Source organism: Psittacula echo (assembly GCF_963264785.1).
Source record: "Psittacula echo genome assembly, chromosome: 5".
Taxonomy (NCBI): Eukaryota; Metazoa; Chordata; class Aves; order Psittaciformes; family Psittacidae; genus Psittacula; species Psittacula echo.
The window spans coordinates 32781011-32805574 of NC_137739.1; the positions used below are offsets into that span (position 1 = coordinate 32781011).

The 24564-nt window shown below is 40.5% G+C and overlaps 2 protein-coding genes across 14 annotated transcripts in view; both read right to left on the bottom strand.

Annotated features, from left to right (window-relative positions):
- Positions 1–24272, bottom strand: part of COPB1 (COPI coat complex subunit beta 1) — a 39537-nt gene extending 15265 nt beyond the window's left edge. For 4 of the 5 annotated variants that reach the window (XR_013957102.1, XM_080620148.1, XM_080620149.1 and 1 more), the window contains exons 1-19: positions 22406–22940; positions 19171–19322; positions 18255–18484; positions 14625–14794; positions 13803–13917; positions 13112–13204; positions 12441–12578; positions 11267–11386; positions 10716–10823; positions 10474–10620; positions 9901–10046; positions 8801–8897; positions 8111–8271; positions 5601–5721; positions 5001–5228; positions 4647–4826; positions 3435–3579; positions 1793–1912; positions 1202–1347 (exon numbers count right to left, since the gene is read on the bottom strand). Coding sequence is in view for 4 of the 5 variants with exons in the window: in XM_080620148.1 (XP_080476274.1) it covers positions 1202–1347; positions 1793–1912; positions 3435–3579; positions 4647–4826; positions 5001–5228; positions 5601–5721; positions 8111–8271; positions 8801–8897; positions 9901–10046; positions 10474–10620; positions 10716–10823; positions 11267–11386; positions 12441–12578; positions 13112–13204; positions 13803–13917; positions 14625–14794; positions 18255–18484; positions 19171–19261 (2556 nt within the window). In the remaining variant the exon portion in view is untranslated. Of the gene's footprint in view, positions 1–1201; positions 1348–1792; positions 1913–3434; positions 3580–4646; positions 4827–5000; positions 5229–5600; positions 5722–8110; positions 8272–8800; positions 8898–9900; positions 10047–10473; positions 10621–10715; positions 10824–11266; positions 11387–12440; positions 12579–13111; positions 13205–13802; positions 13918–14624; positions 14795–18254; positions 18485–19170; positions 19323–22405; positions 22941–24197 lie in introns of those variants that run through there. The other variant, XM_080620147.1, reaches the window with a different exon arrangement.
- The window catches only part of PSMA1 (proteasome 20S subunit alpha 1), a 36680-nt gene continuing 31301 nt past the window's right edge, over positions 19186–24564 (bottom strand). For 8 of the 9 annotated variants that reach the window (XM_080620152.1, XM_080620155.1, XM_080620153.1 and 5 more), the window contains one exon: positions 23936–24281. In XM_080620152.1, the coding sequence (XP_080476278.1) occupies positions 24225–24281 (57 nt within the window). In that variant the 3' untranslated portion in view covers positions 23936–24224. Of the gene's footprint in view, positions 19323–23935; positions 24282–24564 lie in introns of those variants that run through there. The other variant, XM_080620158.1, reaches the window with a different exon arrangement.

Genomic DNA, 24564 nt, shown 5'->3' on the forward strand with positions numbered 1-24564 from the left:
CAATTACTTAAATTAGCAGCTCAGGCATTTCTGAAACCATCTCTTCTTCAGGGCTCTATAAAGAAGACTACCACTACATTTCTCCTTGAGGAATGCCATAATCAGTAAGTTAGCTGCACTTCCCATTATGTGATGGCATCATACAAAGTCTTCACATCCTGCCATCCACTTATTAAAGAGTGAGAATTTCATGTTATTCCCATGGTTTCCAAGATGTATTACGTGAATGATATTGTGATGAACATGTAGTCTCCCTACAGCAAATACTGGACTTCTTGTCTGAGTACAGTTTACACATTGCCAGAACAAGAAAAAGTGGTTATCTAGTCCAAAAGCTTGTTTTTAACCAATGACAGAAATTACTTTAATCTTCCTCTTCTAGCAACAAAGCTCTCTGGTCTGCCTTAGCTTTCTCATATTCAATTTTGTGGTCTTGTTTTAATTCTTTTTACGACATCTTTTAGGAGTAGTTTACAAATTGCTAAGGCTTTATATAACATGAATTAAAATTTATTGTTCATAAGTTTCCTCGTTTTTTAGTTTTAAATCTAGTCTCAAGTGAATATACTCAAATACTTGTAGCAAACTAGGCTACAGTTTGTGTAAAGTATCTCCCATTCTGTTTTAAGGTTTCTACTCTAGTCTTAAATTATGTTGCTCTGTTGCATGAAGTTACTTCTCTTGCAGTTTGACCACCCCTAATATTAAGCGTACCCACCATTTTGTTGATCTTACATAGCATCCATAACTGTGTGCTCCAGCTGTATTGTAAAGTAATGAAACAAAAAACATAATGTAATTCAGAACCAGAGAGGCTAAGCAGTATGAGTAATTCTGCAGTCTCAGCACAAACTTACACATACTGCTATCTCACCTTTGAGCCAAAACACACAGTAATCACTAGGCAATTTGGACACTTTCCATAAAGGAGGTAAGGCTCAATGCACATACTTCTTTTGTAAAAGAAACCTAAAAAACTAGTTATTTCATCATTAGGCTTGTGAAACAGGTAAAATAGCAATAAGAGAATAAGTTACTTGAGGCCAAGATCCAGTGAGTATGTTGGAATATGTTTGTATCCCAAGAGATAATGTTGATATAATGAGCTGATGTAGAACAAGAAACAGAATTAACAATAAACATCAACAATAAACCCAAACAACATACAATAACATATGTTTTGTATGTTTTGAAAACTAACTTTGTTTTCCCACTCAAATTCAGCCCACATCTGTCTGAACTCCGCATCCGTACAAGAAGCAGGCTGGATGTAATCCATGATGTCAATGTGAATATCGCTGAGAACCACGCAGTTTCTGTCGCTGGCTGCTCCAGAGACATCATACACTGCAATATAAAATATAAACCACTTTAATGCTTAAAAAAGTGAATTTCCACTTAATAAGAGAGCTCGCTTACCACCTGCCAGTTAAGAACAGTCAACACTTGCTCAGTCTCATTGCTGACCTATGTCCTCTTCAAGTGCTTCACCCAGTTGCTACAGAACTTTAAGTTAAGTGTATTGGCCTTTCAGGCAACGCTGCCTAGGGTATTTCCAGTTCAGAGACTGGGGCTCAAATATCATTCTGACAATCATTCTAAAGGCAGTATGTTCTACTACGTTTAAGTAGAAGCAATATATATATATATTTTAATAAAATAAGCATAAAATATTCATTCATTGTAGACCATTTAATTTCCTCTCCCAGTATGAAGTGTGTTGTTTATTTTTTGGCTCAGTTACAATATGCTACACATTAATGCTAATTTTGCAAAACGAACTGTTACTTACCAACATTACCAAAAATTATTCCATTTTCTGTTGAAGCCACTTTGACATTAGCTTTAATGTTTGCAAAATCATGTGGAGCAAGTGTCAAAGGAGATGGTTTTTCCACAAGTTTCAAGTCACCTGTGAAAAGAAATTGGAAGATGGGGATCAGTTAACAGTTAAAAGAATTAACAATTCACAATGAGTTCAGCTTTTGGAATGACGTTTTTTTATTTTCTTGCCATTAAGTTCTAGTGTCTACAGAGTTGGACTAAACACCACGATAAAGGGATCAGTTGATTTGGAATTTTTTTTGGTTGTTTGTTTGCTACAGTTTGCTACCTGCAAGACAAAAATAATTGGCATTAAAAACTTCAGTTAAAACACAAGCGCCTTCACCCAACCCCCACTGTAAAAAAAATGCAATTACTGACTTAAATGGGCTTCAGATTGAGTCTAGTATTACCTTTCTAACAATCAGGAAATGGTTAATTTTACCTTGTGTTTTAATCACTGACATCATCATAGTTACTAGTCCTGTAGTCAAGTGTCTCAAAGCCAAAGTTCAACGTCCAGTATTACACGCACTAAGCTATTTATAAACAGGTCAAGTATCACCTCAGTTTGAAATATAATTGCTCTAAGGAAACAGCAAGAGATTTATTTTCCTTAATGCTTGAGCAAGCAATTGTAAAAGACTCCTTAGTTCTATCAAGCTGTGCAATTTGAGAATACAGCATGAACAGCATCAGCTCTATACACAAAAGTGATTTCCAGTTGGTTTTTGCAGTATCTCTGAAGACACCAACTGGGAAATACAGAATTCTACTTCACTGAGCTAATAAATAGAAAAATTCAACCTATTAATATATTAATTTTTATTTATCTCCATTATAAGTCTGATCAAATGATTTACAGAAGATTAGGAGGAAGTTTACACCATTCCAGTCATATTTAAATCAACTAAAAGCATTTAACATGCATTCTCCTACCATGTTGCAAACATATTTCAACTCTTGACTGCCAAGACAGAGGCCAGCTAATACAAAACTTGTTATTGTTCTTGAATTACCTGCTCCAGTCCCTCCCCTAAAAGCAGTTAATGGAGCTGTTGGTACATGGAATGGTTTTCAGCTGTGTAAATGCAGTACTTAAGTACTTTAGGCTGAGTGCAAGAAAAACCTTAGGACAAATGGCTTTCTCTTGCCTGACATTTGCTCCACACCAGCTTGTATTTTGTCCTCTTGCTCAACGCTAACAGTGGAATAGAGAATAAGTATATTAAAAAAAAAAAAAAAAACAAAAAACCAACCAAACAAAAAACCCTGCTCATATTTCAGCAAAAGGAGAAGTGGAACGCTACTTTTCCAGTGGAAAACAAAAAAAAACCCACAAAAAAACCCCCCACAAAACAGAAAACCCAACCAAAAAATCTAACCAAACAACCAGTTTATATCATCAGACAGTATTGTCAGTGCCAATGGAAAACAAGTCTTCCTGGAATAAAAATCTATTGAAGGTCTTCAAAACCATTCTTTCAAAATGGCTACTAACTGGCATAAACTCATGATTATTTATTTCAGACGCTCCTTACAACTGGGTGCCAACGCTCAGCAGCTCACTGCTGCTGAACAGCTGCTTTGTTTCCGCCAGCGCTCCTTACCTAGTGTGGCTAGTTCTAGCGTGCAGTTCTGCAGAGTGTCACTGGTCTGGTTGACCACAAGCACATCCAGCACAATGTCATATTGATTGACGTGGACATATGCCTCTGCATAGACAGGATCCGAGAAGCCTGTGAGTTGAGTAACCTGTGAGAGAAATGAGTTTATGGTACTTTTCTTCTCTTAAACCAGCTCAAAATATGGAATTGTGTCAAACAATAAAAAATAAAAATGAAGTGCAATCAAATCCATTACTTTTTAACGTGGGTCTCCAAATCAAGCAGGTGTGCACAGAGCTTTCAGGCTAATATACTAGTAAGAAAAAAGGAAAAATAAAAAGGAAATTGGAAAAAAACACTGAATACAATCATCACAAGTTTTGTCTAGAAAATAGTATCTAAAGAAGTTGTGATAATCAGGAAATCTAAAGTTCATGCATAAGTCTTCCAAGATAAACATCTCACCAATTTATACAGTGACTGTCCATATTATTCAGACAAATAAATTTTAACTGCATCCTTCCTTCATATGTCCTCTTGTGTGCATACCACAATTATAAAATCTTTCCAGATGACATGGTATTCTGAACTGAATACATGTGAGTTCCTAAAACATGGACTGTATGCCATTTATTCTTAAAAAGATCATCAGCAAAAAGAATTGATGACTTAAAATGAACAGGTAACTTTAAACAGGTAAAAGAATTAATCTAGACTTGAAAAGAATAAAAGTCTGAGGTTTAAAGTCTTATGAGTTAAACTTCAATGAATGAATCGAAAAATTTATTTTCTTTGGACCTTCTCTGCAGGTCCTGGTAGCCAGCAGCAAAAAAAGGTAAAAAGATTGAGACAAGGATGGAGTAAGCATAGGTAGGATATGGCAAGCAAAGAAAGGCAGACATTAATCACTTGGGACATCCCTGCTCTATTCCCTGTGAACTTCACTGGACTCTTCAGCAAATAATCTTAATTTCGCCTCCATATCCCATGAGCTCAGCACTCTCCAAGTCTCCTCTTTATTATTCCTCTCTCGCAAGAAGAGGGTAGCAACTTTAAGCAGAAGGGCTTTTCTCTTTTTCCTGATCCTAACCAGGAAATACCTTTCCCATCAACCAGCATAGCCTGGTTCATCAGTTCCAGCCTGTGATTCCCAAAGCTGATCCTATGGATAAGCAGCACAAGTGTAGATAATTAAAACACTGACTTCCACATCACCTTATTCAGTTTGGATGCAAGAGGATCAGCAGCCTCTTTCCTCTGTGTGTTTCCCATTGCTGCAAGAAGGCTAAGCTGAAACTGGTCTTCTTTTGAGCTCATTTCATTTTTAGCAGTAAGCTGCATGAAGGAAATGGGATCATCTGGCTGAACCGTCACATTCCTCTTCTCAGATTCTTTCTGCAGGAAGAGAGATACCCAAGAATTCAGTAAGAATTCCATCCCTTAGCACAGAAACACAGTCAAATAATGTCAAATGGTGACATTTCTGGGACCAGCTTAGATGTTAACATTCATAAAAAAAGAAATACAAACATAAAAAGTGTTTCTGGTTACACACTTATAGCACCTCACCTTCTGAGAAAGCTTCTCCTCCTCTAGCTTGGCTGACAGCATATGAGAGAGGGACTGCCTGCATTCTTTGTTGAAAATATCATTCATGAGAGGGGAACATTCTGATAAAACTTTCAGACACAGGGAAATACGATCCACATCATCATCTGTAATTGGCTTCTTGGGAAGAGAAGACTTTCCCAAATGGAGAATAGTGGCCATCAGCAGCATAGCTTCAGCAATAAAGGACTGAGAAGGAGGGCAAAGGGAAGAAAATGGAAGGAGGTTATTGCACTTTATATAGCTTTACAGAAATGTTTATTTCTTATTTACAGAAAGGTGCAGAATTAATCAAACCATTAAATATATTATCAGATTACATTTTGGGTTTGTTTTTTTTTTTTTTTAATACTTGCTATCTAGAAACCAAGCAGCATGATTTGTACTCTCTAAATAGAGTGGCTGGAAAGCAGTAGACCCTGTTTGTGACACAAATATTCATCATTTTCCAATCATGTAACTGGAACTTCACTTTGGACTTAAGACATTTTGCATCTGTTTAAAAGAGGCAACAACCAGATCGTCTGCAACTAAGGTGAAAACACAGAATAGTTGACTTACATTTTGTTTCTTCTTTTCCTGAACTAAAGATACATATCGTAAAGCAATCTTAGTTAAAGTTGTAGCAAGGGAAGCTGCAACAAAGAAATCACCATCGAGCAGGAATCCTCGTAATGGAGGTCTGCAAAGACAAATAATAACCATAAAAATAGGTCTGGATGATAGTCTTCACCCTACTTGTTTTAGAATCATAGAATAGTTAGGGTTGAAAGGACCTTGAGATCATCTAGTTCCAACCCCCCTGCCATGGGCAGGCACATCCCACACTAAACCATGCCACCCAAGGCCTCATCCAACCTGGCCTTGAACACCGCCAAGGATGGAGCATTCACAACCTCCCTGGGCAACCCATTCCAGTGCCTCACCACCCTCTCACTAAAGAATTATCCAATCTAAACTTCCCCTGTTTTAAGTTCTAACCCGTTACCCCTTGTCCTATTACTACAGTCCCTAAGAAAGGGTCCCTCCCCAGCATCCCTATAGCCCCCCTTCAGATACTGGAAGGCTGCTATGAGGTCTCCACGCAGCCTTCTCTTCTCCAGGCTGAACAGCCCCAACTTTCTCAGCCTATCTTCACACGGGAGGTGCTCCAGTCCTCTGATCATCCTCATGGCCCTCCTCTGGACCTGTTCCAACAATTCCATGTCCTTTTTATGTTGAGGACACCAGAACTGCACACAATACTCCAAGTGAGGTCTCACGAGAGCAGAGTAGAAGGGCAGGACCACCTCCTTTGGCCTGCTGGTCACGCTCCTCTTGATGCAGCCCAGGATACAGTTCGCTTTCTGGGCTGCTAGCGCACACTGCCGGCTCATGTTCATTTTCTCATCAACCAACACCCCCAAGTCCTTCTCTGCAGGGCTGCTCTGAATCTCTTCTCTGACCAACCTGTAGCTGTGCCTGGGATTGCTCTGACACAGGTGTAGGACCTTGCACTTGGCATGGTTAAACTTCATAAGGTTGGCATCAGCCCACCTCACAAGCATGTTAAGGTCCCTCTGGATGGCATTCCCTCCCTCCAGCGTATCAACTGAACCACACAGCTTGGTGTCATTGGCAAACTTGCCGAGGGCGCGCTCAATCCCACTGTCCATGTCACCGACAAAGATGTTGAACACCACTGGTCCCAACACTGATCCCTGAGGGACACCACTCGTTACTGGTCCCCAGCTGGACATTGAGCCATTGACCACAACTCTTTGCGTGCAGCCATCCAGCCAGTTCTTTATCTACCGAGTGGTCCACCCATCAAATTGATGTCTCCCCAATCTAGAGACAAGGATGTCGTGTAGGACAGTGTTGAGCACTTTGCACAAGTAGAGGTAGATGACGTCAACTGCTCCGCCCCTGTCCATCAGTTTCGTAGCCCCATCATAGAAGGCCACCAAATTGGTCAGGCAGGATTTCCCCTGAGTGAAGACATGCTGGCTGTCACCAACCACCTCCTTGTTTTTCATGTGCCTTAGCATGCCTTCCAGGAGAATCTGCTCCAAGAGTTTGCCAGGCACAGAGGTGAGACTGACTGGTCTGTAATTCCCCGGGTCATCCATTTTCCCCTTCTTGAAAATGGGGGTTATATTCCCCTTTTTCCAGTTGTCGGGAACTTCACCTGACTGCCATGATTTTTCAAATATGATGGCCAGTGTCTTAGCAACTTCATTCGCCAGCTCCTTCAGGACCCGCGCATGGATTTCATCAGGTCCATGGGGTGGTATAGAGGACATTGGGCGCTATAGAGGACATTGGGAGCTATAGGGACATGGGGGGAGTATAGAGGACGTAAGGAGGCTATAGGGGACATTGGGAGTTGTAGGGAACATGGGGGGGTCTATAGAAGATAGGGGAGGGCTATGGGGGTTGGACTAGATGATCTTTTGAGGTCCCTTCCAACCCTTGGGATTCTGTGATTCTGTGACCTGTGCACGTCCAGGTTCTTCAGATGGTCTCGAACCAGATCCTCTCCTACAGTGGGCCTCAGGTGTTCATTCTCACCGTCCCTGCATCTGCCTTCCAAGACTTGGGTGGTGTGGTCAGAGCATTTGCCAGTGAAGACTGAGGCAAAGAAGTCATTAAGAACCTCAGCCTTCTCCAAATCCAATCCGTTTTCCTACCTTAACATCCATACTGTACAAACAAAATAAGTTTGAAAAGTCTCAAAGTCTTTTTCACCCCCCCAGAAGGGATTTTCCAGATACAGACATATTCACAAGCCACACAGCCCCTTCCCACACAGAACAGGGGTGAAGTGAAAAGTGTAATGTATAACAATTTCATTGTAGCTCTGAGATCATAATGACTAGTCAAGGTGAAGTAGCTCACTTGCAGTAATTAAGGCAACAGAGCAATTGTTCTAGCTACCAATAAACTATATCAAGTATTAAATAGTGTAAGGTGATACTAAGAAAAAAAAAGTTTTAATTTAAAGGCAACATCTTTGCGTTCAATTAAAATTATGATGGACTTTGTACATAAACTATAAAGAATAAACTATGAAATCTTAAATACAATACCTGTCTTCTTCCTTTTTGGCAGGTCGGGAACTACTGAGAGCACTCTGTGTTGCGTAAGTGCCCATCTCTGTCACCAGTTTTTGGGCTGGACCCACAGACACCTCTTCTTCAGGTTTTAGCTCACCAGTTTCTTTCTTGATTTCAGATTCTACAATTGGGATCTAGAAATGAACAAGAAACAATTCTTACAACTAAAATAAAAAAATATTTTTGCTCTAAAGAAGGTTTTAATAAAATTTATCTGCATTGTTAAGGTTTTTATAGATAAAAGGTCAGTTACAGTTCAATAGTCTTGAGAGAATTTGAAGAGAAAGGCAGATGTTGAAATACACACAGAAGGCTCCTACCCATGCAATAAAGCTCCCATCTTGGATCTCAGAACCCAGACTTAAAGCACTACTCCTTTGTCAGTGCATACAATTGAGTTGTATTTAAAGCTGCTAGAATTTTCTGAAACAAGGAGCTGCTCTTCTCTCAGTAGATGCTAGTTACAGGCATGCTACTTAAAAAAATCAATAATGAATGCAAAACCTTATTTAGTTTTTACATCAGATTTCTTGTGCACACGCCATTATGTATCACAAGTGCTCAAAACCCGGTTGCATTTTGAGTTTTTACAAATATATTTTTCTTAGAATGCACACTGCATAATATTAAGAAAATACACCAAGCGTAACAGAGTAAACACACCTCTCCAAGCGATCTGCGAACTTCTGTCATTACACTTTGTATATCTTCCTTTGTGCTGCAATATTCTCCAAGGATCCATAGAGCTCCCCGATAAATCCTAAGACAAGAACAGTAATGTAAGTCACGGTTTCATGATATACTCAAACTACCATCAAGGGAAGTGGTTTCTGGTCAGGTGGTAAAGGCCAGTCCTGACGAGCTCAAAACAACATGATTGATAGAAAGCAAGTATGATCACAAGCAATCATCCTTTCAGCCTTAGTAAACTGAGTAGTAACGAACAAGTGCATCAAGTGACAAATTCTCTCCTACATATTTATTCTCATCTGTGTTAATCTTAGTAACTACTGAACACAGAATCAATCAAGGTATGTGTATCAAGTCAGATCTAACTTCTCCAGTTAACTGAGACAAACTATTTTTTTCCTTCAAACAGGAGAAAATAAAAACCAAGAAATGAGTGAAGATTAGAGGGAAAATTAGCAAAGCTTCAAGTTTTTTCCCCACTTAATTAGATGACAATGGACATAGGATTCAGAATTTCCTGTGTGTTGGAAGAATGGCAGAGTGCTGTATTGATACAGAGAAGTTCTCATATGACTTAAGCTTTACAGATCCACCAGAAAACCAAATTTTAGAGTCCTGAAAGGTACCAAAGAAGTTCTGCAGATTGCAAAGCCCAATCTACATTAAATTTTCTAACAGATTTACAGGAAGTATTTCCAATTGCCTACAAGTGCAATTTCCCGCTGCACTAATCCCTTAGTAACTCTGTTTTAACAAATACACCACTTGAAAGTTGGCTTTCAGCAACTTTGGCTTCTAGCAAGTGGAAATATAATTACCAATTGCATGATAAAATTAAAAAAAAAATTATTTTTTGCATTCAATGCAATAAACACCAAATATATCTGTTGTACAAGTAGGCAAGAAGGAAGCCATACCTAGAAATCATCAATCCCCAAAATATCTCAGCTTCAGTTATTCTTCTTTGTGTATGGGTTGCAAGGATTTTGGTACATATTTAATGACAATATATATTCAATATTAGTGAGCTATAGGGTGCTCTGATGTCTGTTTGATACATATTTTGGACTCACTTGACAGATTTAATAGCATGAAAGACTTCAAGCATCTTCTCAACAATAAGAGGTCTGAGGTTATCAAAACGTTGGATCGCTTCCCGCACAAACTCCAAGACATCAGCAGCTGCTGCTTCATTGTTATCACTAAGAAACTCCATCAGCTAGCACAAAAACAGTGAACATGAGCACAAACAACAGCACAGCTAAGTTTATACAAGAGTATTTTCCTTCTAGATTCAGAAAAATAAAACTGCATATCTCCTATTAAACAAAGCTGAAGTCAAACATCCTTAAGTACATTCCAAACAACTTCCAATTATCATAATCCCCAAATTGTTTTTCTAACGATATGAATTATTTCATTTTTAAGTAAAGGTACTCTTCAGCTCGTGTTCTTGAAAAAATATTTCAAAAGAAAGTCTCAGAAGACAACACTACAGCATTAAAAGTCCTGTATTTCTTTATGGATTAAAAATAGTATTGCTTTGTGTGAGGCCACTATTAGAAACACCTCAGCTTCAGTTATTCTCCAAGGTTTTGGGTATAGCTAGATCAATTTAACGACAATATAATTAAACATTTGCATACCACTGGAATAACATTTGCAGCCATATCTGGAAACCGAACGCTACAGGAATGGAGTGTACGAACAAGCAGCTGCCTATACTTGTCTGTATCTTCATGCTCTGTCACATTATTAGTTTTAATCACTTCCTTCTTCAGAACAATCACAAGCTGCAGAAAAAGATCAAGTAAAATTGAAGATAGTCCCATATTTTTCCAAAGACTAAAAACCCAGTATAATGAAACAGAAGTGACACATATTTTACCTCCTCCACATTTCTTGAAGAGACAAGGTCCAAAGCCAGCTGAAGGGTTTTTTTGCGCACCTCTAGATCTGGGGTACTCAACACTCTGAGGATGTCCATAACTAGATCCTGAAAAAGTAACAAAATTGTAACTATTTTGTTACTTTAATCACTTCCTTCATACAATTCTAATTTTCAGTCCTCTGATTTTCAAAGCTTTTCTGGATACATAATATATCACCTTCTGACAAACAAGCAAGGTATCCTAGGCATTGGGCACTGCACAGCATTCATTCAACATGTTCTACAGTTACATACAAGTCTTACCATGCAAGCTACACAATTAAGGCTCACAATCGAGACAGTATTTGCCATAGTTAATTGTTACAGGGACAATAAAAGCATCAAGTCATAAACATAAAAATCCATCCAATATGTTTTTACCAAAACCATATTAACAGAACATTTAACTTTTAGAAGTACATTTTTCCATACATCACAACACCCAGAAGTTTTCATTTAGGAAAAAAAAGCATTTAATAAGCTTAGAGGAAAAGACACAGCTTACATACCTGTAACACTCGTTCATGTGAGGGATGCTCCTTTAATTCAATCAACCGATCCAAAACAATTAGTTTCACATTATTATCACTTTCTTTAATAATCAAATCTATGTAGCATTGGGCAGCTGCCTAAAATTAAAAGGATCAAAACATTTTTTAAGTTATCAAGAGGAGAAACTAGCAAGTTTCCAAGAGAAATTCAGGAAAAAGACACCTTCTACACTGCTATTAAAGCAACTACTTGAAAAGCTGGCACAGAAATGAACTTAAGAAAACACTTCAAAACTTCCTGGTCCACTGCAAACACTGATTCCACCACAACATTACAAAAATTACACAGGAAGGCTCACAATGGCATCAGCTTACAATACACAGACTTGGTTTCAAATTCAAAGAAAGTAATAAAGAGACAAATTTCCTGGCAAGCTTTGGGTCATCTCTTAAGTACAGAGCAGGGCATGAAAACTAATATGAAATAGTTGCCAGTTGTAGCCTATCTAGACATTGATTTATTCACAGCTTCTATACGATATTCCTGCTCAATAAAAATGACCATGCAAAAGTGAGAATGTTGGAATTAATAACCCTCCTGATCTTTTCAAATTACTATTTACAATGCTTTTAGTCTAGGGAAAAAAAAAGAAAAGAAAAAAAGCTCTAATTTTTAGACTTTCATGTTTTTGAAATTTTCATACAAGTTCAAAATTTCTGTGTGATCTCAAATAATTAGCTGTACCAACATAAATCTAAGAAAGCAAGGTCAGTCACTAATCAATACAAATCTTCATTGCTCTGTGCTTCCACCCTGCTCTGGAAAGAGTAATGTTTATGAGTAAGGAAAGCCATTCGATCTCAGCAAATCTTCAGCTTCAGTCTGCCTTGCTAAGTATGCCAAGAAGTCTACAGGTTAGTATCACCTGTTTGCAGGTGTACACCACTGTACAACAGTTTGCACAGTATTCAAGCTTGTCCCTTACCAAGTGACACTAGCTGCAGGTCTGCAAAATACAGTCTCGGTCTTCTTTTGTGACCGATTTTAAGAGGTATCTTAAGATAGCATTTCACATGTGAAGCGTTCAACACCCATATTACTAAAGCATTCACTCTTTCAAAGTATCAACATACGGAATTCATTCCAGTGCACTAAAAGCTACTGAAAGATCTGAAAACATTATATTTATACCTTGATTGCTGTTGGTGCACTGGACAGTGTAACAAGAGTACCTGCAGCTTCATACTTCACTGCAGGACTCGATGATTGCAGCAAGTTGTAGATGCAGCGAATAAACCGAGCTCTCTCAGATGGATTCGCATGACAGACCTACATGAGAACAACAATACATAGGTGGCACATAAGGAAAAAAGAAAATAGCAACTGTACAGCTTAACTGCTCCATTATCTTATAACAAGGTGAAAATTAAGCACAAGGTGACAACCTGTTCTGGGGATAGGAAATTGTAAAAATATGATTACAAAAGCTGTTAAGAAGCTATTATTGACAGTTCTGTGCAATGCTACAAAGTCTTAAAATCTTGGACCAAAAGGAAGGGCATAGCCTGCACTAGTTTCTGTAACAGCTGCCCTGCTCATGTCCATGAAGAACAGTCTGATAATATACAGCCAACATGAGAGCAAATCAGGTGAGACATATTGCTCTATACTGTGCACACTTGAGCAGTTTATTGTTTCAAGAGACAAAACTTATTTAGCTCTTCTAAACAATGATATATTCCTGACATGGACTATATCTAGCCATAATGCCTTTGCCAGCAATGTTCTATCCCTTTTAAAAAGCACTCTAAGAATTTAACAGGTATATTTATTTTAAACATTCCACAACATTTCCGTTTTACCTTATAAATTAGTTCAACAATAACCAATTGCAGTATGTCACCGAATGTCTGGACTTGGTCAATACAGGTACTCAAATAATCCAAGGCTCGATCCTATACAAATAAAAGACAAATTATTCTAAACTATCCTGAGTTTCCTCACAGAGCTATATCTTAAATCAAAACATTTTAAAAATTAAAATACAAACCAACATATACTCACCCCTTCAACTTGACATTTAAAGCAATTTACGAAAACATTGTAAACCTGAAGAGCAAATTAATCCACTGTCTATAGGTGGCAAAAAAAGAGACAAAACAGTAATTGGGCACACAGGGCAATTGCTTGTAGAGCAAGTAACCCAGAACACTAAACAGGAATTGCCGTTTCTTTCTCATGTGACTACAAAAGCCATAAAACAGTAGGTAATGGAGCACTTTTCAGTCTGGTTCAGCTCACTTGGCAAAACTAATTGCAGTTGTCAGCACCAACACATGTGTTCGCCCAATACAGTAATTCTCTTTTAAAATTAAGACAGCACAAAGACCTACTTTAACTTCTTCAGTTATCAAATATTCCACAAACAGGTTAACAGTACCATAGTGAGATTTTTACAAATATAAATAGTGTATATTATCAACAAACTACAGGCTGATTACCAAGCACATTCTGAAGTATTTAAACCAAAAGAGTTTGAGGATGTGTTCCTACCTGATCTGCATGAATTAGCATCATAAATGCATTTCTTTTGCAGCTTGCATCTTTCTCATTCACTAAGAAATCATGAATCAATTCAGGAGCATCTGGTATAAGATGTTCAAAATTTCTTAAAAAAAAAAAAAATAAAATAAAAAAAAAGAAAAGATTTACTGTCAGGGAGCAGAACCCACAGCTTAAGGGCATATCCTAAAGACAAGCATTTACAGAAAGTCAGGAAGTGTGAAACAATGATACATAGCTTTTGTGTAGCTATGTGAAACTGAACAGACTCAAGGAGCTTTACAAACATGGTTTGTTATCATGACAGCTAAGACATTACCCCAAGAATGATTTCCATTTAATAGTATCATTCAGTCACACTGTTCAGGTAACAACTGCAATAATGTTTAGTATGTAACTGCAGCACATGAAGAATGTCTCACTTCAAGTAGATTTATATATGCATATTCCTGCAAGGATTCTTCTACATTAATGATTGTGGTCAGTGGATCCTATGAATAATGTTTACATCATTAGAAAGGCATTTTTCCATAGAAATTAACTTGCAATATAATGACATCAGTCATACTTGAGAAAACAACTTTGCTTTTCCAAACAAGTCCATTGAATAGAGGAGAAAAAGCAAACAAACTGAAAAAAAAAAAGCAAACAGAAAAAACTCAAACCAAACCACCAAACAACAACAAAACACTAAACCACCAAACACCACACCACTGACTGATAAACATTTATGAGATCTCAACAACTATCCAGGTCACTAAAGCTAGACTTGGTCTTCTGCATCCATGACTTCACATAGTTTCTGGTATTTACCTATAAATCGTGTAAATAGCAAGAACTGCATTTCTGCGCACGTAGCTGTGGCGGTGTTCTAGACATGCACGAATGGCAGGCATCAAAGGCTCCAACAGTTCTGCTTCTTTCAGCTTACAAAGGAAACGGAGAGTAGAGCCTCGGATAAACTCATTTGGGTGCTGAAGATCCTAAAATTAACAAGAAACATACTTGAAATGCCAGACTGTTCAGTCACGTTGTTAAGCTCAGATGAATGCACTTGCTAGCCTTCCTCACACTCAGTCTTCCCATAGTACAAGTTACCTACATTCACGACACCTTACGATCTGTCTTCTCATGAAATACCTTCTTAAAACACTGCTGCCCCACAATATGTAAAACCATGTATTTTCCTGTAGCAAACTTACAAAGACAGTGGAATTCTTCCTGCATTCTATGTGTTTTCCCCTGATTACTGCAGCTGTGAAAGCTCACCCCACAGGCATTCCTGCACATTGGATACTAACCTCTAGCGCATATTAGCTCATCTGCTTCTGACCCATTCCAAAAGAAGTTGAAGGGCCTTATATTTGTGAAGGAGTGTCCCAAACATACCACTATGAACTTATTCCAAAAAGTGTCCTTTTATAACCCATGGCTTGTCCCAGGATACTATGAAGATGTGTCTTGGGTTCAGCAGTAGCAGTCATTTTTCTCAGTCTTAGTAGCTGGTGCAGTGCTCTGTTTTTGACTTTCAGTCTGGGAGCAACGCTGATAACACCCATGTTTTTAGTTGCTGCTTAGTAATGTATACTCTGACCAAGGACTTTCTGAGTCTCATGCTCTGCCAGGGAGGAGGGGAAGCCAAGAGGCAATAGAGACAGGACACCTGGCCCAAAATAACCAAAGGGGTATTCCATACCACAGCACGTCAGGCCCACTATATAAAATGAGGGCAGTTATCCGGAAGGACTAGATCACTGCTTGGGTCAGGCTGGGTACTGGTCAGCGGGTGATGAGCGGTTGTATTCTCTCCCCTTATTATTTCCCCCATCATTACTATTATTTGTGGTAGCAGCAGTGGCTTTATGTTATACCTTAGTTACTGGACTGTTCTTATCTCAACCCGTGGGAGTTACATTCTTTCGATTCTCCTCCCCATCTCTCCAGGAACGGAGGAAGGGCGGGCGGGGGGTACTGAGCGAGCGGCTGCATGGTTCTGAGTTACCGGCTGGGCTTAAACCATGACAAGATGGTAATTAGGTTACCCTTCATCTTTGAGGTTCACTGACTTGGATATTAAGAGCACTAAATTTTTGTTAAAATCATAGAATCATAGAATAGTCAGGGTTGGAAAGGACCTTAAGATCATCTAGTTCCAACCCCCCTGCCATGGGCAGGGACATCCCACACTAAACCATGCCACCCAAGGCCTCATCCAACCTGGCCTTGAACACCGCCAAGGATGGAGCATTCACAACCTCCCTGGGCAACCCATTCCAGTGCCTCACCACCCTCTCACTAAAGAATTTCTTCCTTAGATCCAATCTAAACTTCCCCTGGTTAAGTTTGAACCCGTTACCCCTTGTCCTGTCACTACAGTCCCTGATGAACAGTCCCTCCCCAGCATCCTTGTAGGCCCCTTCAGATACTGGAAGGCTGCTATGAGGTCTCCACGCAGCCTTCTCTTCTCCAGGCTGAACAGCCCCAACTTTCTCAGCCTATCTTCACACGGGAGGTGCTCCAGTCCTCTGATCATCCTCATGGCCCTCCTCTGGACCTGTTCCAACAGTTTCATGTCCTTTTTATGTTGAGGACACCAGAACTGCACACAATACTCCAAGTGAGGTCTCACGAGAGCAGAGTAGAAGGGCAGGACCACCTCCTTCGACCTGCTGGTCACGCTCCTTTTGATGCAGCCCAGGATACGGTTGGCTTTCTGGGCTGCAAGCGCACACTGAAGCCAGCTCATGTTCATTTTCTCATCGACCAACACCCCCAAGTCCTTCTCTGCAGGGCTGCTCTGAATCTCTTCTCTGACCAACCTGTAGCTGTGCCTGGGATTGCTCTGACACAGGTGTAGGACCTTGCACTTGGCATGGTTAAACTTCATAAGGTTGGCATCAGCCCACCTCACAAGCATGTTAAGGTCCCTCTGGATGGCATTCCCTCCCTCCAGCATATCAACTGAACCACACAGCTTGGTGTCATTGGCAAACTTGCCGAGGGCGCGCTCAATCCCACTGTCCATGTCACCGACAAAGATGTTGAACAAGACCGGTCCCAACACCGAGCCCTGAGGGACACCACTCGTTACCGGTCTCCAGCCAGACATCGAGCCATTGACCACAACTCTTTGCATGCAGCCATCCAGCCAGTTCTTTATCCACCGAGTGGTCCACCCATCAAATTGATGTCTCTCCAATTTAGAGACAAGGATGTCATGTGGGACAGTGTTGAGCACTTTGCACAAGTAGAGGTAGATGACGTCAACTGCTCCGCCCCTGTCCATCAGTTTCGTAGCCCCATCATAGAAGGCCACCAAATTGGTCAGGCAGGATTTCCCCTGAGTGAAGACATGCTGGCTGTCACCAACCACCTCCTTGTTTTTCATGTGCCTTAGCATGCCTTCCAGGAGAATCTGCTCCAAGAGTTTGCCAGGCACAGAGGTGAGACTGACTGGTCTGTAATTCCCTGGGTCATCCATTTTCCCCTTCTTGAAAATGGGGGTTATATTTCCCTTCTTCCAGTCGCTGAGAACTTCACCTGACTGCCATGATTTTTCAAATATGATGGACAGTGGCTTAGCAACTTCATTTGCCAGCTCCTTCAGGACTCGTGAATGGACTTCATCAGGTCCCATGGACTTGTGTACATTTAGGTTTTTAAGACAGTCTCGAACCAGATCCTCTCCTACAGTGGGCCTCAGGTGTTCATTCTCACAGTCCCTGCATCTGCCTTCCAAGGCTTGGGTGCTATGGCCAGAGCATTTGTCAGTGAAGACCGAGGCAAAGAAGTCATTAAGAACCTCAGCCTTCTCCAAATCCAGGGTAGCCAGTTCTCCCGATATCTTCCGGAGGGGGCCTACGTTGTCCCTAGTCTGTCTTTTATTCGCTACGTACCTATAGAATCCCTTCCTGTTATCCTTAACATCCCTAGCCCAGTTCAATTCTAACTGGGCCTTAGCCTTCCTCACCTGGTCCCTAGCTTCCAGGACAACATCCCTGTATTCTTCCCAGGCCACCTGTCCCCGCTTTCACCTTCTATAAGCCTCTTTTTTCCTTTGAATTTTCCTGAGCAGCTCCTTATCCACCCAAGGAGGTCTCCTGGCCCTCCTGCTGCACTTCCTTCTAGTTGGGATGCAACACTCCTCAGCTTGGAGCAGGTGATCCTTGAATAACAACCATGAGTCTTGGGCCCCCCTGCCCTCTAGGGCTGTATTATATGTATAAAAAAATTTTTGTTTTGTTTTTGTAATAGTAAAAGAACACATGAAAAATCCTTGATAGTAGGTGTGCTGGTTATCTACAATTATCCGCTAAGACATAACAATTAGGAAGAAAATGCTGAGCATAAACCATTTTTCTATTTCTTAAATAACACAAAATTATACAGTTTCTATAAAGATCCAATGCAGGAACATAAGCAATGAAATAAACAATCGGGTACCTTCCTGTAAGCATCACACACGAGGATCATTTCTTGCAAAAGCCTGCCATCTGGAGTGGTCTTTGGCACTATCTCCCAAAAAACAAGCAGTAGTTTTTTGATGGTATGATCTTGGAGAGGCAGTACAAAACGTATGATGGTCATCAGAAGCCCAGGGAGTTTTTCACCATTCAGAATCATAATGATTACTTTCTTTAAGGCCTCTGTCTTCAACTTGACATCTCCTTTTTCTAGAGAAGGAAGAAATGAAATCAGGAAAGCTAACATGTCACAGTTTAACAGCAATACTGATCTTCAATGTCAGGAAAGACAAGCCCCCTCTGAAGGGGAGTTTTCACACCCTTACTTCTATTAAAATTATAAAGAGGAAGCAATAGATATTTAAAGAATGAGCATGGCGCCCATTCTAGGATTCACATATTGGGATTTTCCAAGTTCAACAAATTTCATGGCTGTTTCAATGCTTAAATTTAAACAGCCTTTTATACCAGGATACTACAATGACCTCTGATGTCACATATATACTAAATACTAACACTGACATTTCTGATTGCAAAATACAGCTGTGCATTGAACAAGTGATAAGTCAACTTGTTGCTTATCATTATATTACTTAAATCTGCCTTAGCCCAAATAGGCATTATCTCAAACAGAAAGAAAAAGATTTCAAATGTTTGCACCGAGGGAAAAACAAACCACAAAACTAAGGCACATCAGATAAATAACATGAAGTTTCTAAAAACAAAAACAGAGGAATGTATACATTAACAAAAAGGCAAACAGAACAAAATAAACATGAAATTGAATTGTTTGAGTTTATAAAATGTAAACAATATTCTAGAAAAGGCACAATGAGAGAATGCAAGAATAATTCAGGTAAGAAGGAGTATCCTTCAAATTTTTGTCCATTACTTGCCTAGGTCATTCTTTAAGCTGATTTCAGAAGGTGGTTCTGAATCCATGGGAACATTGATTAACGTGTAACACACGTTCTCTGCAGCAGTCATGGTTCTTGGTTACAGAAGTTTTCTCAATGGAAGACTTATTTTGACACAAATATCAAACAACCTAAAAAAGAAGCAAACAAAGCCATCCCAAAGTTAACAGGTTTTATTAACAAACACAAAAATGTTTTTGCAGCCCACTTAATGATTTGAAGTAACTGCTGGGTTTCTCAAGAAGCCACATTCAAAAGCCTTCTCAATTTTCTGTTACACAAAAATCTTGTTAGTACCAAACAATGAAGATTGTGATATTTCCTAAAGGAAAAGGGTAATGAAAGAAATCTTTCCAATACTTATGGCACAGTCAGAGATAACACATGAGCTGACTGCAGCTGAACAGATGCAGCAGCTTTTCCCTTATCTACTCTCCCCCTCACTCTGGCTATATATTCCCACTACTTTCCCTGTAGGCTGTGCCTCTCCAGTAGAACTGGCAAAAGCTTCAAAATCAGCTAAAAAACAAAGAAAAAAGACACTCCCAGCCTCCTTCCCCTCCCCCAAAAAGGAATACTTTACTTGTTTAACAAACTGAATCAGCTTATAAAAGAAGCTTTGAAGATGAGCACAAGATCCAATAGAGCAGAAACCAAGGATGGGAGAAAAGTCAACACGGTGGAGAGGGAAGCAGCACTGCCCTTCTACGTGCCAAGGATCAGCTCTACTCTACTGTCCAACTGCTCCGCTAGACATTACTGAGAACAGTAAGCATTTTCATGGTGACAAAGTATGAGAGGTTACACACCTATCAAAGCTGCTGTGTGGCTGATAGTTCAGGTAACAGAATTGGCAATTACCCTCAACCCTCATTCTCATGTTTGTTTCTTCCGTATATAACAGACATCTAGGCTTAAATCAATCTTTTTATTCCATTTCTTTTGTAAAAAAAATGCTCAAGTTTGAGTTTGCTCAATTAAAATTATGATACCATACTGCCAAGAACAGTACAGAAAACTGATACTTTATTAAATGTGCAAATTTGCGTTTTCTACAGAAAAAGTGTCAAAAAATTTACAAAAAAGTTACTTTATTGCTGTTAATTTTCTGAGACTCTTAGAATGAGTTTAACAGATCATTAAAACAAGAAAGATGCCTTCTTTCTTTAAATTACGATACTAGACATCATCCAATTATTCATAGAACCATAGAATCAATGAGGTTGGAAAAGACCTTTAAGATCAAGTCCAACCTTAAGCCCAGGACTGCCAAGGCCTCAGATACACTGGTTTTGAACACTTCCAAGGTCAGTGATTCCACTACTTCCCTGGGCAGCCTGTTCCAATGCCCAGTTACTCTCTTGGTGAAGAAATTTCTCCTAATATCCAGTCTAAACCTCCCCGGCTCAGCTTGAGGCCATTATCTCTTGTCCTATTGTGTAAAAGCATGCATGGTTTATATAACTAATACGACTAACTAACAATAGAGCCAACAGAACTGAACAAAATGATCCCCATCAAAGGTTGTGATTTACATAAAGGTGAGAACACTGAACTCCACAACTCTCCAACTCAAGGCCATGCTTTCACCGCACATCACTTGTCTGCTAAGTTCAATAGTCCTGAGCAGGGCCATACCTCCCTGACATAAAGCGTTCAGTAACATACCAGTTCAAGAAGTCATAGTCCGGGGATACCAGCTTCCACCTCAAAACACTTCTTTAACCTCTGTAGACAACTTTTGAGATACAAACACTGTAAGCTCTCCACTCTCTACCTTTTTTTTGGAGCAGTAAGGAAAACAAAATCCAATAGACCAAAAAACACCCATTCCCAGCCTGGTTAAAAGCACTGCCCCACAAACAGCTCTGAGGAAGCAGAGGGAAAGTGAGACAGAGTTGCAGCATTTGAATGAACACTTGAGGCCCTACACAACCTGGTACTGGGTCTAAAGTCCCTTTTCTCATCAGATGGGCACCTAGAGAACCTCAGGCAGAACAGAGAGCTGGCAAGGTGTGCTAACTTGGGCCACAGCCTCTTTCTACACAGGAAAACAAGACAACTAAAATATCACCACAACAACTACCCAAAAAGTGCTTGCAATACAATTAAAAAGCCCCAAAACAGCCCACAACCTAAACACAGCACTTCTTTTCTGTTACAAATTCTGTATTTTTAAGGACTAGATTCTTCAAGCTTTTGTTTACCAGTATCTACAGAAAGGATTCCTGCTCATTTCTAGAAATACAAGTGCTTTCTTGCCTCAGCAGCAGCTTTTTGCATGCTTTTTCCATACTGTTACCCACAGCTCCTGCCCAAAGCCCTGCAGGTAGCACCTTCATCTCCAATGATGACTCATGCAGGACATAATGCAGACCATTGCAAAAACTAGACTATGTAGTTTTACTCATATACAGATATCAGCTGCAGAAATCCTCTCCAAAATCACAGCCGAAAAGGTCTCTGAAGCATGAAAACGTGGTGTGTGTTTTAGGCTCTGAAAAGCAGCAGTGAACAACAACTCCCCACCAATGCTGAGCTGGGAGACTTGGCAGGAAGAACCACCAGAGAGTCTTCCTCCTCGCACGGCGTCAGCCCTGAAACCATGGTTTACTCTTACAGAGAATCCCCGACACAGAAATACGTGCTGCTTCTCCAGCAGCAAAACTTCTGAGTTATTTGTAGAAGGAAAATGAAAGTTACTCAGTTTATACAACACAGGAGCACAAAAAGCCTCGCCTGCTACACCGAGAGGAGTCTTATGAATGGGGATACCTTATAAACCAACCCCCTGAAAAAGAAGCATTTCACTGATGCACCACCTACAATATATTAACGTTTATTACAATAAAACGCTTATTAAAAAATCCCAAGTAAATTTATAGCCAGCTTGGGGAGCTTTCTTTCTTAGCTTTCCGGCGAATATTTTTTGCTCAAAACGCCTAGCGTTTTTAGCTATGAGCTAAAACATTTGATGCTGCCGTTTGCCTGCCACTCCCCTGAGGAAATTCAGGGGCCTACCACACCACCACACCACAGTCCCACGTCCCCTGTCCATGGCGCCGGGGGCTCCCCTCAGGGAACCACCAGGAAGATGCCGCCGGGGCAGCGAGGCCTCGGGCCTGCGGGCCCCATGGGGTGGCGGCACCGCCATGGCTTAACCCCCATCATGCACGCCACAGCCCCGCTGCTCCCCAGGCGCAAGGCTCCCTACCCGGAGGTGTGGCGGCCCGGCCCAGTCGAGTCGGGCCCGGCACGGAGCTCTGCCCGCGGCGCTCCCGCTCCGGCGATGGCTGACGTGGAGCCGCTTCTTCCAAAGCCACATCGATACTACGGCAGCGCCAGCGGGACACGCCTATCACCCGTACGGCAACGCGAAAGGGGAGGGGCCTCTGCCGGAGGCCCCGCCCCTTTCGCGGTGCCGTACGGGCGCGGAAGAGGAGAACGCCGGACCGCCACGGAGGCGGGAGGCGGGGCTTCCTGCCTATGACGTCACGGTTACGTCTGCGGTGCGGTAGGGCGGGTTTTTCCCGCGCGCGGGCAGGGAGTCGGGTGGGAACAGGTATCCGAGGGATACAAGTAACTCATGCACAGAGGGATGGACAAATAATGGATGGATGGACAAAGAAAATTAATAGTTTAGCTATTTTCACTAATGGGGAAAAATAAAAATAATAGGGGGGGAAATAAATACCAAAATAATAGAGAAACAAATAGAAAAATAACAGCAGGAAAATATAAAAGGGGAAAGTAATAATAAGATATCTAATGCTTAAAACCAAATCCACAGCCTGTTCAAAACAGCACTGTGCTTTATTAATAAATACAAGGTGTGAGTGTTAGGCTTTTGGGTTTCATGTTTTCATTTGGGGTTTTTGTTCGGTTTGGGTTTTTATATAGTACATTTAGCAGGTGATCAAGTTCCTGTGCAAGTCCACCCCAAAAACTTGTTTACCCTTTTCAATGTGTTCGTGGGTGAGAATAACTAAAACAGGATGAACCAACATGGAAACTGGAAAAAAACCCCAACAAACAACTGAACTCTTTTTGCTTAAAATACAGCATCACACCCACTTTGCGCTTTGGAAGCATCAACTCACTGAGCTTCCCTGGCAGCTGTCCCTAAAGAAGCCACTGTTAGTCCCAAATCTGAATCCCAGCAGGCAGTGGGTGCCCCTCAGTCAGACCATGCAGAACACTCTGAAAGAAGCTGGCTTATTCCATAGCACTGCAGGGGCTCCACAGGTCAGGGAACCTGTGATAGGCATTTTGTGTGCTTCTCTTCTTAATCCAGTTTAGGCCATCAGTGAGCTAGAAGCCCTCTCCTACCCACGCCTGGCTGCTGGCTCTAAAGAAACCAAGTGATACAACTCAGCTGCAAACAGGCTGGGGTTTACTCAAGCAGAGAACTCAAAAAACCCAAACACAAGCTGGTTGGCAGCTTTCAGCTCCTTCAGCCTGCAACGTTTCTAGTAAACACTCATCGCCAGAAGTGTCTTTTTAAGTTGAGTTTGAGACAACGACAAGACAACATGGAGAAACACACTGCATCCTAGCTGTTCCATGACCATTGTATAGTTTTGTAGGCATTTTAAAGTCCTCTCAGTTTAACAAAGCACCATATTTATACACAGTAAGTAAATGCTCACTCTGACAAATGATCAAATACATGATGACACCTTGATATGACAGAGTAATTTGAATATTTGCTCAGATTAAAAAAGAAACCAAACCCACAGCAGATTCCAAGAAAGCAATTTATTTCCACTTGTCCTTACAAGTTTAAGACAGTATGCTTTTTATTAAAAAACAGTTTCATGTACTATTTCAAAAATGATTACAACTTTCTTGTGAAACACCCAATTATGACCTCCTGTCTACCTTTTAAGGATAGGTGGGTTTGTTTCTTTCTTTTTTGAAGAGTAATCCTCAGAATGTATGGGCAGAAATAGGTGAGGATAAAGTTACCAGCAAATGGATAAACTTTCCTGTATAATTGGACATACATTAATACAGAGGAACTCATCCACCAACTAGTGCTCCATCGGCTCCTCTGCCTTTTCTGCAAGTTCATCAGCAAGTGGAGCAGGCTTGAAGAGAGGAAAAACAAGTATTTTAGGAAGGCAGAAGACAACACTTTACAAATAAATCAGCTTTACCCCAGTTTGAGCACCATCAGTGGCAAATGCAGCCGGTATCGGCAAATAGCTTACAAAGTAGCAATACCCAAATTAAGCATGGGGCAGGACAGAGCATCTTGCTACAGGCATGACACGTTCATAGCCACTTCTGCTGAAAAATAGTGAAAACTTGTACTTGATCAAAGATGACATTGGAATAGCATGGCACCAGTTCAGCATAAACTGATTTAAT